We start from the raw sequence: 21,757 nt of genomic DNA, 5'->3' as shown, positions 1-21,757 counted from the left end.
TAATCACTATAAGCTTTATTCAGGTATGAAACTTTATTTAAATCTATTTACCATAGCAAAAAAGTCTGTGCATAAGTTATTGTTGAAATATTGTTGAAAATTTTCTGAACCTGGAAAACATCATTAAAATTCTGATTGATCGATATTGGCCGAAAGTTTGTAAGATGAGCCTAGAACATTCTGTGATACCACAAAACAGGGAAACTCTCCCAAAGCATCATGTGGTGTCCAGACTCAGGACCCAATTTGACGAGACTCATCTTAAATAAAGATGAGGCCATCTGAATACCAATAAGAAAAATAACTGCAAAAGGCTGAAATACATACCATTTTTTTAAATCCATAAGTTGATAATGACATTTTAAAAAATATTTGACTGCCTTTGAAGGACACTAAGGAGGCAAGTTATTATTCTGAAAACTGCTCAATAAAGGAAAAGAAATAAGCATTTCCCTGCCCTTCCTGTATGAACAGTATTCAGGATACTAGTTAATTAAGGGAGGTTTTTCTTTTTGAAAAGACTCCAGCTAATAAACGATGAACGGATAGAGACGTAGAATTACGACGTCTTGTAACACCTGGCGAATGAATGAATCGAGGCAACAGCCTTTCACTGCTGCCGACAACGCAGAGAGAGGCCAGAAGTCCTGTGTCTTCGAGTGGGATCTCCACCACCACCGATGCCGTATTCACGCCAAAAAGTGAAGATGACTCTCTTAAGTGTCTGGCTCTAATTACCCTTTCACAAGGAATGTACAGCACTGAGTAATATGCCATAGTGTTGCAATCATCAAAATCCAGACTGTGGGATACTCTACCTTATAAAAGGCATAAGGGATATATTAACCAATTGCAATATATGGAGCTCATTTTTATCCTCAAACTGTGTAAAAAAAAATAGGTGATGCTAGTAACGAATTCCTGTTACTTTGTTTGCATATGATAATGATATTGTGGTTATATTTAAATTGAGAGAACTGTTCTTTCAAAACACAAACTGAAATATTCACAGATGAAATAACATGACGTCAGGTATTCACTTTGAACCAATTGTGAACACAGAAGGACAGAGACAAAATAAGAGTCCTCTGATCCATCATTAATAAAGCTGGCGTAAGAGTATGGTTACCCGGGGTAACAGGGGTGGGAAGGGATAAATTGGGAATTTCAGATTTGCACCTCTTGGGGAGTGATGGAAATGCTAGCTATCTTGATTGTGGTGGTGGTTTCATGGGTGTCTACATCTATCAAAACTCATCAAATTGTTCATCTCAAATATGTGTAATTTACTGTATAGGAATTATACCATAATAAAAGTGTTACATTTTTTTTTAAAAAATCTTTTAAGAAAAGAGTCCTTGGAGGTCTATTATTCTGTCAGCGTTGTTTGAAATAGTCCATGAGGAAAATTAAAAATAATCTACCTTTATTTCAAATTGAAAAGTTGAACCATAAATTAAACTGAAAATGTATTTTGTGGGCTTTTTGTTTTTGACAAAACAATAAAATTCATTTCCTCCATCCAGTTTTGAAACAAAAAATACAGGATGAACAGAAACTTCTCAAGTACTAATTTAAACAGATCACATGCTATTGGGAAAAAAAAACTACGCATGATAAAACTGCTTTTAAAAATGTCACGGATCACTAGGAATTCCATGTACTGTAAGTAAATTAAATCCCTCAATGATGCCACTTAAGTCCTTTTTCTGTTTTTGTCATCAGTGAGAGGAGAACCAAAGCTGATCATCGTGAGCAAGTCAACAGCTATCTGTGCTTGAAAACAGTAAGTTTATAAACGTCTTCTACTGTGTAGGTTTTACCTTTCCACATTCCAGTCACAATGCATCCCTTCCTCGTCACCTCCTCAAAAACACACCCGTGGGCGGTGTTCCATATGTTATCCATAAAGTATCATGTAGCCCTTATAAGTGAACGTCCTTTCTTATGGGCAATAAATTCTTTCATTTTGTTCTTACTTAATTTTGAAGTGTACCACATACTAAATTTTCAGGTGATGCTATTATGGATACCCTGCCCTATCTTTCAACATATATTACAAAAACGTTCAATATTAATGGCAATTTGTAAGTGAATCTCAAGCGATGTTTCTAAACCCAACACTTATTGGCAGTTCACCGTGTCCAAGAATATGGAGGCGATCGATAAGAGTGCATTTAAAGAAAAGGCTGGTTCAAAGTCATCCGCCTTATGTAGCAAAGGTAACCCACAGTTGGTGTGGATTCGCTTACTAAAACTCTCAGAACGAATATTGTGTAACCTATGAGACCTACAGAGAAATACATCCATGTATTAAGAAGCTGACTTGCTCAAGTGGGAAGTATCAAGGGTGAATTTAGTTTCATCAGAAGACACTGGATAACATTAAATCGTCTCCCAAGGACACCCAGAAATAACTCACAAACTGTGGCATGGTCAGACTCACATTTGAAGAGACTGCCGCTCCATGCTTAGTTACCCAGACTCTTGGATTTGTTCTTTAGTGAGAGTAACTGACCCTCTCTCTCAGCTTGATCTGCCCTTTCCCCACAATTCAGAGTTTTGTGTTATGTCCGGTTACTTTAAAATTAATAGATCATTTTTAAACTGAAAAATCACTGAAAATGCATACTACAAATATTATGATGAATTTAAATTCTTCAAACACAACACTAATTCACGCTCCTAGACTCCTGGTAACATATTCTAATTAGGGGACAAAGTATTACTGAGATATGCCTGTTTCCTTTCCACACAAACTAGATAGAAGTAGCTTTATGTATACATGTGTTCTTTAATTCATAATATAAACTTGTATATAGACAATGGAAATTCTATATAAATATTAGTTTGTTTAAACGAACTAGTAGGTTGTTATCATTCAACTGTATAGTATCGGTACCACTATATTAGGATATTTAAATCCTGATTTAATTTCTTATTACAGAATTACTTAGAGCAAATAGAACTTGAGATACACAGTTGTTCATTTACAAGTAGAAAAAAAAATCCAGAAAATGAACGGTTCTCCCTAATAAGTATATTTAAGGTATGTTCTGTAAAACCTCAAGAGTATTACAAGAGTATAAAATTCAGTTCTACGCTCAACTAAACTCTCCGGCTCAAACAAAGAATGGCTAAAGCCTTGTTCGGTTACATCACTTCTCCACGTGCCTAATTGTTGTAGGACTAGTTACGGCTGTATGGCCTGTTTATAAGCTGACAATCTACCTGAAACTCTCTCCAAGTACTACCAGCAGGAGCTCACAGTCCCGTTTTGAGCTGGTGCTCATAATATTGTGAGAAAGTCACAGGAAAACCATCAGCCCACAAACAGGTGACGTCTGAATGTTTCAGTTTGCATATTAATGGGTGGAATTAATAACAACTACCGCAACAGGAGTTTTTCATTCAGATCATGTCTTCCTTCTTAAAAGTATTTTCTTTGTTCCATTTAAAATTCACTGTCCTTATTCATCTTTCAAGCACAGAAATTAATATTTATGATCACTAAATCACGGCAGCATGCCTCGGCCAGACGAGATTAGCATATATCCCCCTCATTGACCCTCTCAGGAACATCGTAAAAGAAATGTACAATTTGGAAGCATTTTTATTCTATGCGTGATGCCTCCTTGGAACTGGAATAAAGGGCCTTCCTTCAGGGGACAAATCATCTGGTTCAAAATTAAAACCAAGTTATAAAGCATTAGTTCTGATTTTACCTAGTGTCTCCGGAAATGTATTACCTTACCTTACAGACATTGAACCAGTAAATGAAAAGCACGTTTTGATTAAGTCCTGGTTCAAACATACATATCCTGATTTAGTGTGTATGTGCGTGTGTATATATACATACATATATATATATATATACATATATATATATATATAATCAAAGACAACTATATATAATGTATTAACCTAGGCAACCTCATTACTCTATTTTTTAAATTGAAGTATAGTTATTTATAATGTTGTGTTAGTTTCTGGTGTACAGCATAGTGACTCAGTTAATACATATATTCAGTTTATATATATATATATATATGTACAGCATGAACTTTTTGTTTACCTATTTTATATATAGTAGTTTGTATCATTAAATCTCGAACTCCCAGTTTATCCCTCCCCACCCCCTTCCTCCCAATAACCATAGGTTTGTTTTCTATGTCTGTGAGTCTGTTTCAGTTTTGTAAATAAGTTCATCAGTGTTATTTTTTTTTCTAGATTCCACATACAAGCGGTATCATATGGTATTTTTCCTCCTTTGTCTGGCTTACTTAGGGTAACCACATTAGTCTAGAGTTCAAATGCATTAAAGATCTATCTGCCTCCTCTCTCTGGAGGGAAGCAGGCAACTTTTAGGGAGGGCACTGCTTTCTCAAGGAGGGCCAGGCTGCTGCCCCATGATTCGGACAAAGAGAAGACGCTGAAGAGTCCCAAAGGAAGAGTTCGGCACCCCCTCAGCTGTAAACCTGAAATCGTCAAAGATGACGTGCACAGGAGACAGGGAGGCCTCTGTGTCCTCCCTCCTCTGTCTAGAGCTGGGATGTATTCTCCTGGACTTGCTGCTCAGCATGTGGATGGCTATCTGGAGGCTGGAAAGGTTTCACTGGCATCTTAGTTAAGAGCCATGCAGTGAGGAAACATCAGAAAAGTTTGTCTTTTTCATCCAGCTCAGATGCAGGGCAGAGTGTGGGACAGCCACCCTCATACCTGGGCTCCTTGCTGTTCAAAAGAGCATCAATTCATGTATTTAGAAATTAAAATTTAACAATATGTTTATCTGATCTAAACTCTCAGGAAGATCTTTTTTTTTTAATATATCTATTTGGATGTGTTTGGCCTTGATATATGCTATAAGACTTTTTTTAAAAACCTAAGATATGCTTCAAAATTCAATTAATACAGTTCTATTTCTCATTTTTGTTAAGTTTTTATTATCTATGGGCTGATTTCCCTTTGACCTTGCTAATTTCGTGAAAGCCTTGATTTGATTCACTCGACTGAATGATCTCTTTTCTAGCCTTAAGATTATTAAAAACAGACAGACAGAAATCTTACAGTCAAGGAAGTAGGAAGAGACCCACATCAAGAGCAGACCAAGGTGTTGGACATGGAGGCACATGGAGACAGAAATTGAAAGACAAAATCATTTTTTAAAGCATGTGTCATCTGGGAAGCAAACACAGATTCATCCTCAAACCATGTACCACCAAAACAAGGAGGTGCTTCCCTGCAGCGTAAGAGAACTGGGTTAAGGACCAAAGGGAAAAAGAAACAGTTCGTGTGTGAACCTCTGAATAAACCTGTGGTATGCCAGCAAAGCTATAAAAATCAGGTCATTAGTAAGAAAAAAAGCAAACATCCCATTTCCACGAGCCAAGTAAAACACTGCATAAGGCTCGAGTCTTCTGCTAGTATTTTGAGTCTTACACATTCATCTGTGAAAACAGATTCGGGTGAAAGGCCAGCGTAACACGCTTCGCATGACACGTGAGCAGTCATTAGGCAACACTTTGAAAATGAATCCGTAAGTCATTTTTAGCTTCAAGATACAACTACTTAGCATTATCACTCTAACGTTCCTCTCTCAGCAGATGCACTTGAACTCAAATCAATTTGTTCAATGACTGGAGATTAGCTCATCACTTCAATTTCATTTAATATTTCTGAAGTATTAATAAAACCACTTAGAAATGTCTCAGGTTCTTTGCACAAGTACGTACACCCATCCATCACCATCGGATCGTTTATTTCTCAGAGCTTGTCTTTCTTCAGATACTGGAGTTTCTTTTTACTATTTACGTCAGCTGCTGTCTCTCTGAACTATCTCAAAAGTTCGGTTTCACCTAGGGGGAGTCATAGTGAGGGTGACGCGTGTCTGGAAAGTGAAAAATGCCACCTTCCACCCGATCAAAGAGTAAAAAGAATTCATCATCTGATCCTTCGATTTAGCAAGCAGGATTCATGTGCTAATATCATCTCAAACTTAAAAGACACACATGCTTAACTCACTCATTTATTAACACGATTTACTGACTATCGGCTGTTCCAGCGTTAACTTACGCACTGTGTGTACAGTTACGCGTAGTGGGTGCTGTTTGGGCACTGCCTTCCTGGGGCTTACAGCCAGATCTTAAATGAGAAAAGAACTTGGCCTGTGTGATTAAAACCGTCCTTGGAACGTGGAACAGCACTTCTTGGATGAAAGGATGAACACCAATATTAATTATAAATTCTGATAAGCACTATGTAGGAAGAGAAGAGATTGCTTTGAGAGAGAATGATGAGGTAAAGTGCATCTCTGTGGAAATGTGATAGAAACCGAAGGAGAAAGATTTAGAAATACGTGCAGAGATTCGAGGAGAAGGTGTCCGGTGCATCTGAGATGGTGAAATGTTACTGAGATGGACTTAGCTTAGTGAGCGAGCAGGACACTCAGTTATCAGGCAGGAACCCGACACTGTAAGACCTTAGAGTCCTGTGAAGAATTTTCAACTTTACCCTCATTCTAATAGAAGCCACTGGAGTGTTTTAAGCAAGGCAGTGGTGTGGCCAGAAAAGCACTACAAGCATTCAAAACTTCTGGCCACTTTATGGAACATGGATGAAAGAGAAGCAAGAGTGAAAATGGAAGATGAAGGATGAACACACAGTGGTGTCTTGGCCTGGAGGCATGACAATGACGAAGGAGAGTGTCGAGAAATAAAAGATATTTAGAAGGAAGGGATCCTATCCAGAGGAGGCAAGAGTCAGCAACACGATGGACCCAGAGGTGATCACACTAAGTGGAGAAAGTCAGACACAGAAAGACAAATACCATATGGTATCACTTATATGTGGAGTCTAAAAAATGATACAAATGAACTTATTTACAAAACAGAGACAGACTCACAGACACAGAAAACAAACTTATGGTTACCAAAGCGGGGAGGAGGGAGGGATCAGTTGGGAGTTTGGGATTCGCAGATACAAACTACTATATATAAAACAGATAAACAACAAGGTCCGACTGTACAGCACAGGGAACTATATTTACTATCTTATAATAACCTATAATGAAAAAGAATATATATATATTTATAACTGAATCACTATGCTGTACACCTGAAACATTCTAAATCAACTAGATTTTTATTAAACTATTAAAAATAAAATAATTTTTAAAAAGAGGAGGCAAGAGTGAAAGGCGTATTAAGAATCCTCCCAGGTTTCAGGTTGGTTCTGCTAACATAGGAGACTGAAGGACTCAGCAGAGGACAAGGGGAAGGACTCTGAGAAGCCTAGCGTCCTGAGCCCTTTTATCACATTACCGAGAAGGATGCCCCAGTGTCCTCCAGCACGCTGGAATCTGTATGTACTCTCAACGGTTCTGTGTTTTTAGTTTTTCACTCCCTTCTCCACAGAGGGGGAAGGCTGCTGACTGTTGACAGAGCTGTGTTTTCAGTTTGTACAGCGCTGACTGGTCTTTCCATGGAGGGTCCTCATTCTCAGGACTGGAGGCCAGGACAGAGAATCAGACACCGGGCTGGAGCACGCCCGACCAGACTGCTTGCAGCCAAGACTCCAAACTGATCCTTGGAGGAGGGGCTGACGACCAGCTCTCTCCTCATCTGCCCTTGCAGGGTAGCAAGGTGCCCTCTCCTGGTAGAAACAGGTTTCTGGTTTCCACCCAAACCTTCAAAGCCAGCTGCTTCCTGGACAGGCTGGTATGTAGGGACCATTCCAGATTTGCGCAATAGTGGCTTTCTTTACTTTTTGAGTTTGGTGATGGATGCCCTCTGGGGAAAAACCACCTATGATCATGTGCGTGAAATGTTCATGTGATTTTAGGAAGTACGCAGACCCACTGAAACAGAATCACGGACACAGGAATGGTTAAAAATATCTGGAAGTCTATGACAGGTCAGTCAGTCAGGTCTGCTAATACCAAACTTCACAACAAGGGATGCAGGAAACACAAAGAAAGTACCCTCCCCCAGCTAAAAATAAAAGAATAGTATAATGAGCCAAGATTCTATCCAATTGGCATGTTAGTCCAAAACATCTCATCATTAACAACTGCATGCTGGGGAGGGCATAGCTCAGTGGTAAAACACCTGCCTAGCATGCATGAGGTCCTGGGTTCAATCCCCAGCACCTCCATTAAATAAATAAATAAACCTAATTAAGTCCCTCCTCAAAAAAAAAATAATGTCTCAAAAACATAACTGCACAGAGTTGTGAAAAAGCCATGCATGAGTCTACTGTCAAAAGACCTCAGCTGAGCTGACCCACACGTGGATGGGTCCTAAGAAAGTCTTTCACATCCTCTGAGATTCAGGGATCTCATTCTAAAGCACAATTAATAATAACTGTCCCTGACTGATAAAATTTTTGCTTGTGAAAATCTTTCATATATATACATTTCTGTAGTTCTTATTCATATATTTATTCCAATTTTACCCAAACCGATTTCCAAGGCAGTCACCTCACTGACCTTGAACTAGTAATAGCAGTCATCATAGGGTCTCAGCTGCTGGCGCCAGCAGGTGCTTTATTCATTACAACTGCACATCAGGGCATGGTGTGAACACAGTCTACCTCTGTAAATTGTACACTCACGATTTTCTGTTTATTTTACTCTAAGTTTATTTCCCAGGTTTCACATTGTATTATTCATTTATAGCATAATGAAACCAAGTTACCTTTGGGCTTTTTTATTTTTTTAATTTTAATTGAAGTGTACTTGATTTACAATGTTAGTTTCAGGTGTACAGCAAAGCGAATCAGTTATACATGTACATACATATATGTTTTTTCTTTTCAGATTCTTTCCCATATATGTTATTACAAGAGATTGAATAGAGTTCCCTGTGGTATACTGTTGTTTATCTACTTTATATATAGTAGTGTGTGTCCGCTAATCCCCAACCCTTGATTTATCCCTCTCCACTTTCCCCTCTGGTAACCATAGTTTGTTTTCTATGTCCATGAGTCTGCTTTGGTTTTGTCCTAATACACTCACGGAGCTCTATGGCATTACATAGGAAGCATCAAGGGAGGGCATTGAGTCTGACCCACCATAAAGAGACCAGGTATTGTCACTCACCTCTGTCGCTGTCATAGAGGTATGCAAACTTGTCCCACTGGTAGTATTCGATCAAGCTAAGAAGTGCTCCTTTGAGGTCAGGTCTCATTTGAATGACGAACGGATGGGTACCATCAGTCGGGAAGCTGGGGGTGATGAAGGAGACGTGCAGCGTTCCACAGAATGACGTGATGGTGTTGACAGACTTCTTGTCGTAAAATCCAAAAATAGCGTAGACTCCTCTTGAAAACTGGGAGCAGACTAGAAGAACAGGGAAAAGAGAATAGATAATCATTGAGGTTGGCATACAATCACACGGACTTGCTGGAAACTTAATGCCTTTTTTTGTATAAAATACAAAAGAATCAACAAATTGAAAAAATACAGAGTTGACATCAATAATTCATCAAATTTATGAGCACTTATTTACTTAGCACCCTAGTTGAGAGATTCAAAGAATCATAAAGCATTAGAGAAATGATTCTGGTGATAGGACTACATCAAACTAAAGAGCTTTTGCACAGCGAAGAAAACTATCAACAAAGTGACCAGGCCTACTGAGGGGGAGAGGATACTGACAGCTCATATATCTGATAAGGGGTTATATCCAATATATACAAGTAATTTATAGAAATCAACATCAAAAAAGAAAACAACCCAATTAAACAATGGGCAGAGGGTCTGAATAGACATTTTCCAAAGAAGACATGCAGACGGTCAACAGGCACATGAAAAGATGCTCAACATCACTAATCAGGGAAATGCAAATCAGAACTGCAACGAGCTGGCACCTCACACCTGCCAGAATGGGTATCGTCAAAAAGACCACAGATAACAAATGCCGACAAGGGTGTGGAGAAAAGAGACCCCTCCTACACTGTTGCTGGGAATGTAAATTGGTGCGACCACTATGGAAAACAGTATGGAGCTTCCTCAAAAAACTAAAATAGAACTACCATACAATCCATCAATTCCACTTCTGGGCATTTTTCTAAAGAAAACAAAAACACTAATATATGCACCTCTATGTTCATAACAGCATATTTATAATAACCAAGATATGGAACAAACCCAATGGTCCACCAACAGATGAATGGATAAAGACATGGTGGTGTGTATACACACACACACACACACACACACACACACACACTGGAATATTACTCAGCCATAAAAAATAATAAAATCTTGGATGGACATAGAGGATATTTTGCTAAGTGAAATAAGTCAGACAGAGAAAGGCAAATGCTATATTATTTTACTTATATGTGGAATCCAAAAAACAAAACAAATAAACCAACATAACAAAACAGAGAGTCATAGATACAGAGAACAAGCAGATGGTTACCAGAGGGGAGAGGGTGGGGGATGAGAGAAGTAGGCAAGGGAAATCAGGAGGTACAAATTTTCAGTTACAAAATAAGAGTCAGGCGGATGAAATGTACAAGGCAATCATTTTGTAATGTACAGAAATATCATCACCATGTTGTGCACCACGAGCTAACACAGATGCTGTAGGTCAATTACACTCAAACAAGTAAACTCACAGAAAAAAGGTCACATTTGTGGTCACCAGAGGTGGACGGTAGAGGGAAATTGGATGGTCAAAAGGCCCAAGATTCTAGGTATAAGATAATTTATTAGGGATGTAACACACATGATTAACATAATTAACACCGCTGTGTGTTATATGTGAAAGTTGTTAAGAGAGTAAATCGTAAGTTCTCATCACCAAGGAAACATTTTTTTTCTCTTAGTTTTCTTTTATTCCTGTACTTGAGATGAGGGATGTTCACTAAGGTTACTGTGGTAAGTATTTAACAATATATGTAAGTCAAGTCATTGTGCTGTACACCTTATATTCATACAGTGCTATATGTCAATTATACCTCAGTAGAACAAGAAGAAAAAAAAAGAAAAGAAAATACACATGATTTAACAAACTACATAAGTGTAAACATATTTTAGGACAGCCCCATTTAAAAAAAAGTACAAGTAGAAGTCATTAGTTATAAGAACAGACTACAATTCCCTGGGATTTATACACATTCATAAGAACTCATTCTCTATATTATCTGACTCTTTTAAAAAGCTTCATTGCATTAATAATGCTCTTTTACTAGAAGATCAGCATGGTTATGAGAAGTTCTGATGCTGACCAGAACTTCTTTAAGAGAAGATGGATACAAGACTCGCATATCACACAGAGACACAGGAACGTGTCACCTGAAACGGACATCGCTCACCTTGCGTGGCTCAGTCAATTAAGTGAAATTCAGAGCTCCTAATTTTAATCTTTTCCACAGACTTAACTTATCCCATGCATTCTACTCCATACAGAACAAAAATGTTACCGAAGTATTTTGGCTTGGGGTCATCATTCTTAGAAAGATAATACTTTATTTGGAAGTCCCTGTTACTCCCAGAATCCCTTGTCCTCTGCCAATATCTGTATGTCAGGGAGCTGTGTTCTCCAGCCCTTCCCCCCATAGTCAGACCATCACTGAGTCACGGTCATTCTAACACCCCGACAGACTCCAATGTGGCTTACTCATTTCTATCTATACTCCAACCGTCTTAGTGCACCACCAGCACGCAGTACGCACCTTGTACTTGCCATGTGGCCTGGCACGGTACATTAACTCATTTATTTCTCATGATATCCCTTGAGGTAGGAACTATTATTAATCCCAAATTACTGATAGGAAATTTATAACAGAGGGAAATTAAGTGGCTTCATCCAAGGTCAGACAGCTAGTAAGTGAGAGATGCTGCATTGAAACCCAGACAGTCTGGATTCAGAGTCTAGGCTCTTAACTGATGGATAATACTGTGTCCCTCATTCAGATAATTGGAATGCCTACCCAACTTTCCTCCTTCATCCAATTATGCCCCATCCATTCAATTCTCCACAATATAACGAGGATAATTTTTTGAAACACAAATCTTGTCAAATCTCTCCGAAAAGTAAGTGTTAATTTATCCAAGACTAATCCCCTGCAATGCACCATGGAAACCAGCCACCCCACAGTGTTTAAGACAACTTGTGCAAGTCAACCACATGTTTGGGTGAATGAATAGTTGATATTTTTTCATCTTGATTTCAATCCAAAATATGAAAGTCAGCTATCCAGTAACATAATCTAACAACCCAGAGCATAATACAGAGCATTGTTTTAAATTAATTAAACCTCACTGAAAGGATGAGGCCAAGAGTATCAAATTCACAAAAATAAATGGTCTATAGACAAAATGGACTTGCTTCATGAGTAAGAGCATTGCTAAAATATACGGACATCTTAATAGCCAACTGCAGACCATACATGACAGGCAATGATTTTTACTGACTATTGTGTTATGTGAAACAAAAGGAAAGCAAGGTTGGCTACTTCTCTCAGTGGCCCTTATTCAGCAAATGTTCCCATTTTCTTCTAAATATTTACTAATCTTCAGTTCACCTCTGCCTTTCTAGGTGTGTCTGTGCAAGGTATCAATTGCCAACTCCCTTACTACTAATTTTCTGCAGAATAGACTAATATATCTCAGAAAATACCTGCATGTGTTTCTTCACATTTAAATACTTCAGCATAAAGCAAAGATGAGATGCCTGACCTTGTCTTATCTTTGTCCTTGTCTGAGTACAGAGGTTGAAGACACCCTTGCCGGTGTTTGACTGTGCTCACTCTTCACATGCATGCAGAAGCCCTTCCATTGCTGAAACCCTTCTAAGCAAACTCAGCCATGATCTCCTACTGTATACATGGATATATGTGTATTGACATATATGTCTTAAACCTCAAGTTTGTTCAGAAATTATTGATTCCATAGGACACAGAAAAATGAGCACTTGCTATAAAATTTGCTCTGGGTCTATTTTATTTCACTTCCTGCAAAGAGTTGGCCTGTCATCTAAAAACTATAGGAATATCGGGCAGCATGATTTATTCATGAGACCTCCTCTTCCCGTCTGCAGTGAAGTCGCTTCTGGGCTGGGAACAGCAGGCCTGGCAAAGGATGGCCGGGCTTGAACACACAGACGCTCTTAATAAGGAGCCATGCCTTTCATTTTCCATTTGTGTTAGACTCTGGAGTGAGTCATCAAGGGGCCTCCTGGTTACCATGGCCATCTGGAAACACATGGCTTTGGCCCCACAACAGGCACAAACTGTACATAACTTCATAAGAAATTACAATTCACCTAACTCAGAAGGCACTTTTTCTCTTCCAGGCAATTCAGCTAATTGTCCAATGACCATGACTGTGGAACAATGGCCTTTCTCTCCTGGTCGTCCTTGCTCTGTTGACTATCTCCCCTTCCTATATCGCTGCATCACACATAGTCAACTGTCTACTTGCCTGTCCTCTACTTTTCTGGGTATTTCTCTCACAGTGTCCCTCTACCACGCAAACAACAGCCATCTGGTCAACATCACCCACCTCCCTCTCCTTACCACACAGCCGTCACCGTCCCTGTCCCCAAATATAACAAGGCTTTCATTGAGATTTACCCCCAGGAACCAGCCAGAACGCTGACTCGCCTCAAGGATGTTGCTTACCCAGTCCACTGTGGTCATCTCAAGATGAACTGAGAGCCACACTCCTAACACTCCATCCCCAAAATACCCAAGAGGCTCTGCATTCTGCTGCAGACCTTCTCCCAATCCAGCCTGGATCCAAGACCCCACTGATGCAACACACAAGGACATGCGTGCACTCCTTTCGAAGACTCCTTGTCTGATTAGAAATGACATTACTCATTTTCACCTCTACCTCATTGCCCAGCAATCCTCCAAAATTTAAAGCCATGTCCCTCCCTCCGATCCATCCTCAAAGGAGGGAGATTTACTAGCACCGAGAATATTCAAGTAGTGTGTCAGAGCATTGGAAACAATTTCAAAGACAACTTTTTAAAATGAGTGAGACAATACCGCACTCCATAGATAGCCATCTTCTCCGGATCACCTCTGGAGGCAGAAGAAGGGTCAGAAAAGTCTCGGTCTCACCTCGAGATTGATGACCCAAGCAGTTGCCCATGAAACACTAGTCTGAATTTCTGAATGATTAAGCTAATCAGTATTAGAATTGCATTTATGTCTTAAAACTCCAAACTGATTGTAAAATATTAAACAAAGATGCTCTCGATCAGTACGACTATAATTAAATATTTAATCTCAACTTTGAGAAACTCAGCAAAGGCAAGTGCTTTGAAAAGACACCTTAGTTCAAACAGCAGGAAGGATAATCTCTGGGGTCCCAGTAACTTGCTGATTATTCCACTTCTTATTGCGAGCCCAGACGACGAAAGCCAGTAACAACGCTGATGGTGCATCCGACTCACATCTTTTCTCCTGGGCCATTCTGCTCACTGGTGCTGCCAATGTAGCATCCTCGGTACAGTCAGATAACCTTGCATGGTTAGTTAGTAGAAAGGGAGAAGCACAGGGCTTGATTTATTTTCAGTTTACATTTTTTAATGTACAAATTACCATTCACGTCTATGGAACCTGCATGCTGCTTCGTAAGCAGGGATGGTGCTTTGCAGGGTGTGCAAAGTCTGCTGAAAACGGCACCAACAAGCCATCCTAACCTCAGAATACGGAGACCACAGAAAATCTCCCTCATCTTCCATCACGCAACTTCTGGCATTACCTCTTTGTAAACAGTGACCTCGATTTTCCTACTGAAATTTCCCTAGTGAGCCCCTAAACACTAAATCCAATCAGTTTTCCCTCAGATCTAGCTAATTTACTAATCAAAATCTTGTTTACATGTTTTCAAATTTTAACTTTTAAAATTATTTGTTCTCATTCTGGGGAAAATGCCATTGGTACTTTAATAGAGATTGCACTGACTCTGTAGATTGCCTTGTGTAGTATGGTCACTTGAACAATATTAATTTTCCAATCCAAGAACACAGTATATTTTCCATCTGTTTGGTCATCACATCGACATTTTCCTGGATGATTTCTTGTATTCCATCACCTTGATCATTTGTGAATTCTTCTGTATCACCTAGTCTACTGTTAATTCCTTCTGGTGTGTTTTTCATTTCAGTTACTGTATTCTTTAGTTCTGACTGGTTCTTTTAGATGTTTTTCTAGTTCCTTGTTCAAATTCTCACTGTGTTTAGCTATTCCTCTCCCTAATTCAATTAGCCTTCTTACTGCTAATGCTTTGAATTCTTTATCTGGTGAATTATTTTTGTTTTTTTTACGAGTTTTGTTCTTTCAATTGAAACAAATTCTTCTGTCTTCTCATTCTGCTGAACTTTCTTTGTCTCCATGAAGCTAGGTGAAATAGTCACCTCTTCTGGTCTTTAAAGGTATCTTTGGGGGAGCCCCTCTACACAGTCCGTGTGTGCCCACTGGCTTTGGTGGGAGAGCTGGGTCTGATGTGGGTGAGCATGAGTCACGTTTGGCCTGGAGTGCTGGCATCTACCACCTTGGTAGGAGGTGTGGCTGGGGTTGGAGGGGCTGGAACCAGTGCCAGGTGTGAGCTGCAGCTTCTCTGCATCTTGGGAGCCTAGACCATCCTACTGGGGGCAGGGTCAGACCCCCAGCTGTTGGAGCAGAAGCACCGAGGGTTAGGTCTAAGCTGGCTCCGTCCTCTCTAGGTGTGCGCTGTTCCCTCCCAGCACTGGCACATCGCCCCCTATGGCAGCATGGCCGCAGTGAGAGGATCTGGTGTGGGCACTCAGCCTGGGTTTGGGCATGGGCTGTGGTGGCCCCGGCCCCAGAGTCCCAGATTGCTCCTGATCTGCTGCCCCTATAAGTACCAGTAACGACCACCCTCACCCAGCTCAGATGCCATTCCAGGTCTGAGCCACCTCTGCCTCCATCCCTCACGACTGGTCGGGCAGCCCTTGCCCTCGTGTGGAGCTGTGTTGTGCAGCAAGCGGGGCTGAGTGGTCTCAGAAAACTGGCCGGAGTGCCCTGCAGTTTCAATCTGCTTCCTCCTCCTTGTTTAGGTACACAGGAGGGTGCTCTTCATGAGGGAGCCTAGGTTCCTACAGCCATTCCGTTAGGATGTTAGTCCCCCTGGTTTTCAAGCCAGCCTAGAGGACTTGTCTTCCTGGTATCAAACCCTAGGGCCGGGGCACCCAGTACATGGCTCAACCCTCACTTCCCCCAGGGAGGATCCCTACTCATGTAACCCCCACTTCTGTGCCCCCTCCCAAGGGCAGGCCCCTGGCTGATCACTTCTCTTCCCTTCCTGCCTGATTCCGTGTGGATCTTTCTTACACCCTTAGTTGTAGAAGAGTCTTTCTGTCAGTCTCCAGTTAGTTTTCAGTGAGAATTGCTGCACATGTAGACGTATTTTTTCACTTTTTTTTTAACTGAAGTATAGTCAGTTACAACGTGTCAGTTTCTGGTGCACAGCATCATGTCCCAGTCATACATATACATACATATATTCATTTTCATATTCTTTTTCACCATAGGTTACTAAAAGATGTTGGATAGAGTCCCCTGTGCTGTACAGAAGGAACTTGTTGCTTATCTCTTGTAGATGTATTTTTGATGTGTTTGTGGGAGGAAGTGAGTCCTTCATCCTCCACTGTGTCTGCCATCTTGGTCTCAACCTCAGTATAGTACGTTTGTAGCTGGAGTCGACAGCTTAACTCTTATCTCTCACTCTCCAGTGCTACCCTCTGCAGAACTTTTAACTCTATATCATTCTGACTAATTCCATAAAAACAAGGAAAGAAAACTTGAAAACATTAGCCTACAAATCATGTCTTTGTATTGACTTTTCCCTTTCTGTTCATGGCACCATAACTATTGCAATCAATTGACTTTTGATACTTCAGAATACTTTTCCAGGTATGAGGAGACAGTATTTCACGTGACAGGTAAGGTCCTTAATTATATGAAGCCTGTATAGTGTATTTCTTAAGTGTTTCTTGCACTTGAACGTTCTTTTTCTTTCTCCTTGGTTCTGTCAAACTAAACTCTTCCCCACCCCTCTCTCACCTTCCTCTAACTCATGTCCTTGTCTTGCTAGTCTTCCTAAAGAACACCACATAAAGGCATTCTCCAAGGATCAGTCTTCCAATCATTTATCTTCTCTTTTTACACTCTCTTAGTGGTCTCAGCCCTTTTAACAAAGTCAGATTCCATTTGTGTGTGTGTGTGTGTGTGCGTGTATACGTGTACAAATGTTTCCCAAGCCTGAATCATTACAACAGTTATCTCCTTTATTTATTCACTGAGAAAATACACACTGAAAATACATTGCATATTATTATGCAGCAAATATATCATCTGCTCTATATATGTATATATAGGACCATATATATTGTAAATGTATACTGCATATGATTAAATTTTAAATCATGTATTTTCATAAGAATTTCTTACCGATTTCTTTGCTAGTATGATTTTTAAGCTGAAATGTTAAATTATTTCAAGACTTCAAGTGTGAGCTTTCCAGAATAAAAAAAATGAAACAATGAAAAAGAAATGCATAAAATATCACTGTCTTACATTGTTTAAAATCCTGTAACTTTCATCTTAAATGCTAAACCCCATAAAAAAGTTACCATCCCGCATCCCAGGACCTTGGGCTTTGACCTTAGATGTGGCAGTTGAAGAGGCTATAAGTGAGAACAGCCAGGGATTGAACCCTGGCTTTGCTAGTTTCTACTTTGACTTGGTTGGGCAAGTTGTATATTTCATTCTGTCTCAGCTCAGCCAACTGTAAAAGATGGTAATAATATTACCCAATATGTAACTTGGGATGGGACCATATGAAAGAAAAAAAAAAAAGCTGAAACAGTGCTGACAACTAGTAGGCCCCAAATAAATCTCTCGTGACCTCCCTTCTTATAGCCCATGTTGTTATTAACTGTTTATTCATCGTGCACCAGGATTTTATTCATCCATTTCCTTTAGCACAAAATTCACCCATTCTCTAAGACAAGTGTTCGTGTGTAGCACAGGGGAGCTATGTTCAATACCTTGTAGTAACCTAGAAGGAGAAAGAATATGAAAACAAATATATATATGTGTATGTGTGACTGAACTACGATGCTGGACACCAGACATTAACATGACGTTGCAAACTGACTATACTTCAATAAAAACAATCAAACCCATCTTTTCTCCCCTTTCTTTACCCTCAGAGTGCAAACAGTCACCACACACTGCCCATGCGACATCTCAAATTCTATACTCGCCAGCTCTGCTGACAGTCCTTAATGCAGCCTTTAACCATTTACTGACTAGTCACTGCAGTGACCTCCCCAACAGCCCCTTTTATCTCGACAGATAGAACACTCCTGCTGAGAGCCATCACTGGGTTCCCATTGCCCAGAGAATGAAGTGCACTCCAGCGCTCGGGTGGCACCTGCTCTGCGTGGTCTGAGTCACATGCCTCTCCTGCACGTGACCCTAGAGCAATCTGCGTGTCTGCGGATCAGCCAGAGTGAGACGTGCCTAGCTCTGCCCTCGAACTCTGAGCTAAGTGAGAACAGAGAATGAAGTGTTATTTCTAAGGCACAGCCCAACGTCATGTAATTAGATACCAGTTCTTCCCTGGAACTGCCCTACCTACCGTCAACTGAACGTGATTCTCCCTGATTGTGAGTCCTGCGTGCACTCTGCCCTTACCTCCCTCGTGACTTGAAGCGCTGTATGTTTGAGTGCATGTGCACATGTGTGGGGGCCGGGGGGGGGTGAATCTGTGACCTCCTGGTGAGCAGGAATCCATGTGACAGCAGGAGAGGCACCTGAACTGGAAGCCCAGCTCCATCCTTCCCTGACCACCTGGCAGAGGGGCCTCTCAGCCTGAGCCCGCGTTTCCTAACCTGTGCAATGAGAATACTGATTCCTTCCCTGCCTGCCTTGCAGGAATTCCTTCACATTTAAATTAGTTAACAGACACCGTACAGCACAGGGAACTATATTCAACATCTTGTAGTCACCTAGAATGGAAAAGAAGCTGAAAATGAATATATGTATGTACGTGTACAACTGAAACGTGATGCTGCTGCACATCAGAAATTGACACAACATTGTAAACTGACTACACTTCAATTAAAGATAAATAAATACGAGGGGGGAGAGTATAGCTCAGTGATAGAGTGCATGCTTAGCATGCATGAGGTCCTGGGTTCAATCCCCCGTCCCTCCATTAGAAACAAACAAATAAATAAATAAACCTAATTACCTGCCCCCCCAAAATAAAATAAAATAAAATAAAAATTTTTTAAAGATAAATAAATACATAAATAAAATAAAATAAAATAAACATAAATTAGACAATAGAGAAGTGCTGGGGGAAATACAAATCATGAAATAAATGCATGAATGACAACAAACCGAAGCATCATGATTTGTGTGTTGTCTGCAACACCCAATTTAGGCATTTTCACAAGTCTGTTATTAAATATTTGTGGAATGAATACATGATCTCAACTAACTGTGTAACAAGGGTATAAAACCAGTTCTAATGATGAAATTTCACTTCTGTTGACCCTGGGGTATTTCTGAAATCACAGCATAACGATATTTTCTTCCTTCACTATCAGATTGCACAAAATTTAATCTACCATTTTTGTAGTGGGAAAAAAACCCGCAGTTATTACTCCGAGAAGATAATCTTCAGAATATTCATGAAATCTTATTACTTTAAGCTTTCAAAATGTATTTGATGTGTGGAAAAGTTGTACCAAGAGAAGTGAAGTTACTAACCTGAAAAAAATACATAGGGCAGGATGCAACTGAAAACCTAAAGGAAAAAGTCAACTTCTTTGTCGTGAATATTCAGCCAATGACACATTCTGCCCTTGGAAACACCCTCAGGTAGCAAGACAACCTCAAATGTCTTAGTTACATAAGTCAGTGGAGTAACTCAAGCCTGAACACTTAGCATAAGCAACATCTATTCCTTTCACAAGTGTACTTGCTGGAACCCGTGGGATATGGAACATTCGGTTTCCATATAAAAATTTCGGAGGATGTTAAATATGGAACCGTAATTCTTTCAGTCTTGGAGAATTGAGGTAAATTGATATACTCTTCTCATAATGGAAAGGGGTAAAACTGCCTACTTTCCATTGGCGGTATTATTTTAAAATGTAGATATCCATGGGGGCACCTTCTTTTCCCATCAATTGACAGAAAGATTTCACTCTCGGGAGCTGAGAATTCAGCACCTCTCATAAAACTCACATCTCTTTACGCGGGAAGGGGTATAACTCAGTGGTAGAGGGTGTGCTTAGCATGCACGAGGTCCTGGGTTCAATCCAAAAAATTCTCATCTCTTTAAAAACCTACACGTGTCCCTCAGAGGCCAGCATGGTTCCGGGGATAGACACTCAGTTTACAGCAAGCGCCTGAAATGCTAAATGATCCAAAGACATCATGGAGAATAATAAACATTCACCGCAATGACATTTTCTATAAACGGCCTCACTGATGATTTTTCCCCGTAGCCCTGCCACAAATCATTACTATGAGAAATTACTCCTCCTTTGCATAGATTCTTATTCCATTTTTCATCCAAATACTAAATCTGGTAGAGCAGCGACCCTCGGGAATCGAGAACTATGAAGTTGTAATAACACATTTTTCTTCCCCCTCCCAGACATCCATCCTCCCTGACCTCTGCACTGTGTTTGCTGAGTGAGGTGAAATGTCCTAAGTTTATGGCTGCGGCCCGCATTATTTGCAGCTTGAAAAAAAAATCTATAACGTTTATTCTGGTTTCATTCATCACCTAGGGAGAGCAAGCAACAGCAGAACAGGCAGTAATAGGCAATAACTCTCAAGTGAATTTTAATGATGGGTTCTGGACACGTAAATGAAAGAGAATTATCTCTGTTTATACAAGATGCTAGTTTAAAAAAGACACTCCCATTCTTCATCCCATGGGCACGTATTTGCCCCTCATAAACACACAGAGTTCTCTCCCCTGTGGATTCTTGCTTAACTCGTGCTTTGTGTCAGTCCTGAGCCCCGCATCTCTGATGCCATGTGATGGGTGAAGCAGGCCGGTCCTCACGTCTGGAGGCCTGGCTCCTAACTCCAGCTGTGACACCAGCCACCTGTGTGCTTCTGGCTAACAGCAGCTCTCAAAGGCCTCCGGGCCCCCAAAGGTCCCACTGAGCTCACAGTCGGGCCCAAGCAGCCAAACAGTGAAGAGAAATTCTACACAGTGTCAGGGAGGGCGTGTTTGTTACTCATCACATACGCACTCATGGAAAATGAGTGTGCGACGCAACACAATTTCTCAGGTTAATTTCTACCATTCTCTGCCTGCTTTATTTGTCTTTTTCCTTTTCCTCTTCTTTCTTTTTATAGCTTTCTCCTTTCCTCTTGTCCAGTTTCCTTCTTCAACTGTTTTACTTTTCTACTTCATGTGCATGGCTACTTTAAGCTACTGGGATTTCCTCCGCTCCACTCCTCATCACAATGCCTCAAGAAATGTCTTCTCTCTTACCTGACCATCATTAAAGTGTACAAATTTGAAGGACCTTATTTTTTACCAAATATGGATTTGATGATATTTCAGCCCAAAGAAACATGTTAACTTTGAGGATTAAAAGCCTACATTTAAAAATATAATTGAAATAGAATTATATATATTTTTATTGAAGTACAGTCAGTTACAACGCATCAATTTCTGGTGTGCAGCACAATGTCCCAGTCATGCATATACATACATATATTCATTTTC

General features: G+C 40.2%; 1 protein-coding gene across 1 annotated transcript in view; it reads right to left on the bottom strand.

The window, feature by feature from the left end:
- Positions 1-21,757, bottom strand: part of GRIA2 (glutamate ionotropic receptor AMPA type subunit 2) — a 141,205-nt gene that overhangs the window by 55,351 nt on the left and 64,097 nt on the right. The window contains exon 3 of the mRNA XM_031670337.2: positions 9,098-9,337. Coding sequence (XP_031526197.2) covers positions 9,098-9,337 — 240 coding nt within the window. The remainder of the gene's footprint in view (positions 1-9,097; positions 9,338-21,757) is intronic.

This window comes from Vicugna pacos, chromosome 2, assembly GCF_048564905.1.
Source record: "Vicugna pacos chromosome 2, VicPac4, whole genome shotgun sequence".
In the NCBI taxonomy this organism is placed as follows: Eukaryota; Metazoa; Chordata; class Mammalia; order Artiodactyla; family Camelidae; genus Vicugna; species Vicugna pacos.
The sequence above is the reverse complement of the archived record's forward strand: the minus strand, read 5'-3'. Positions and strand labels throughout refer to the sequence as shown.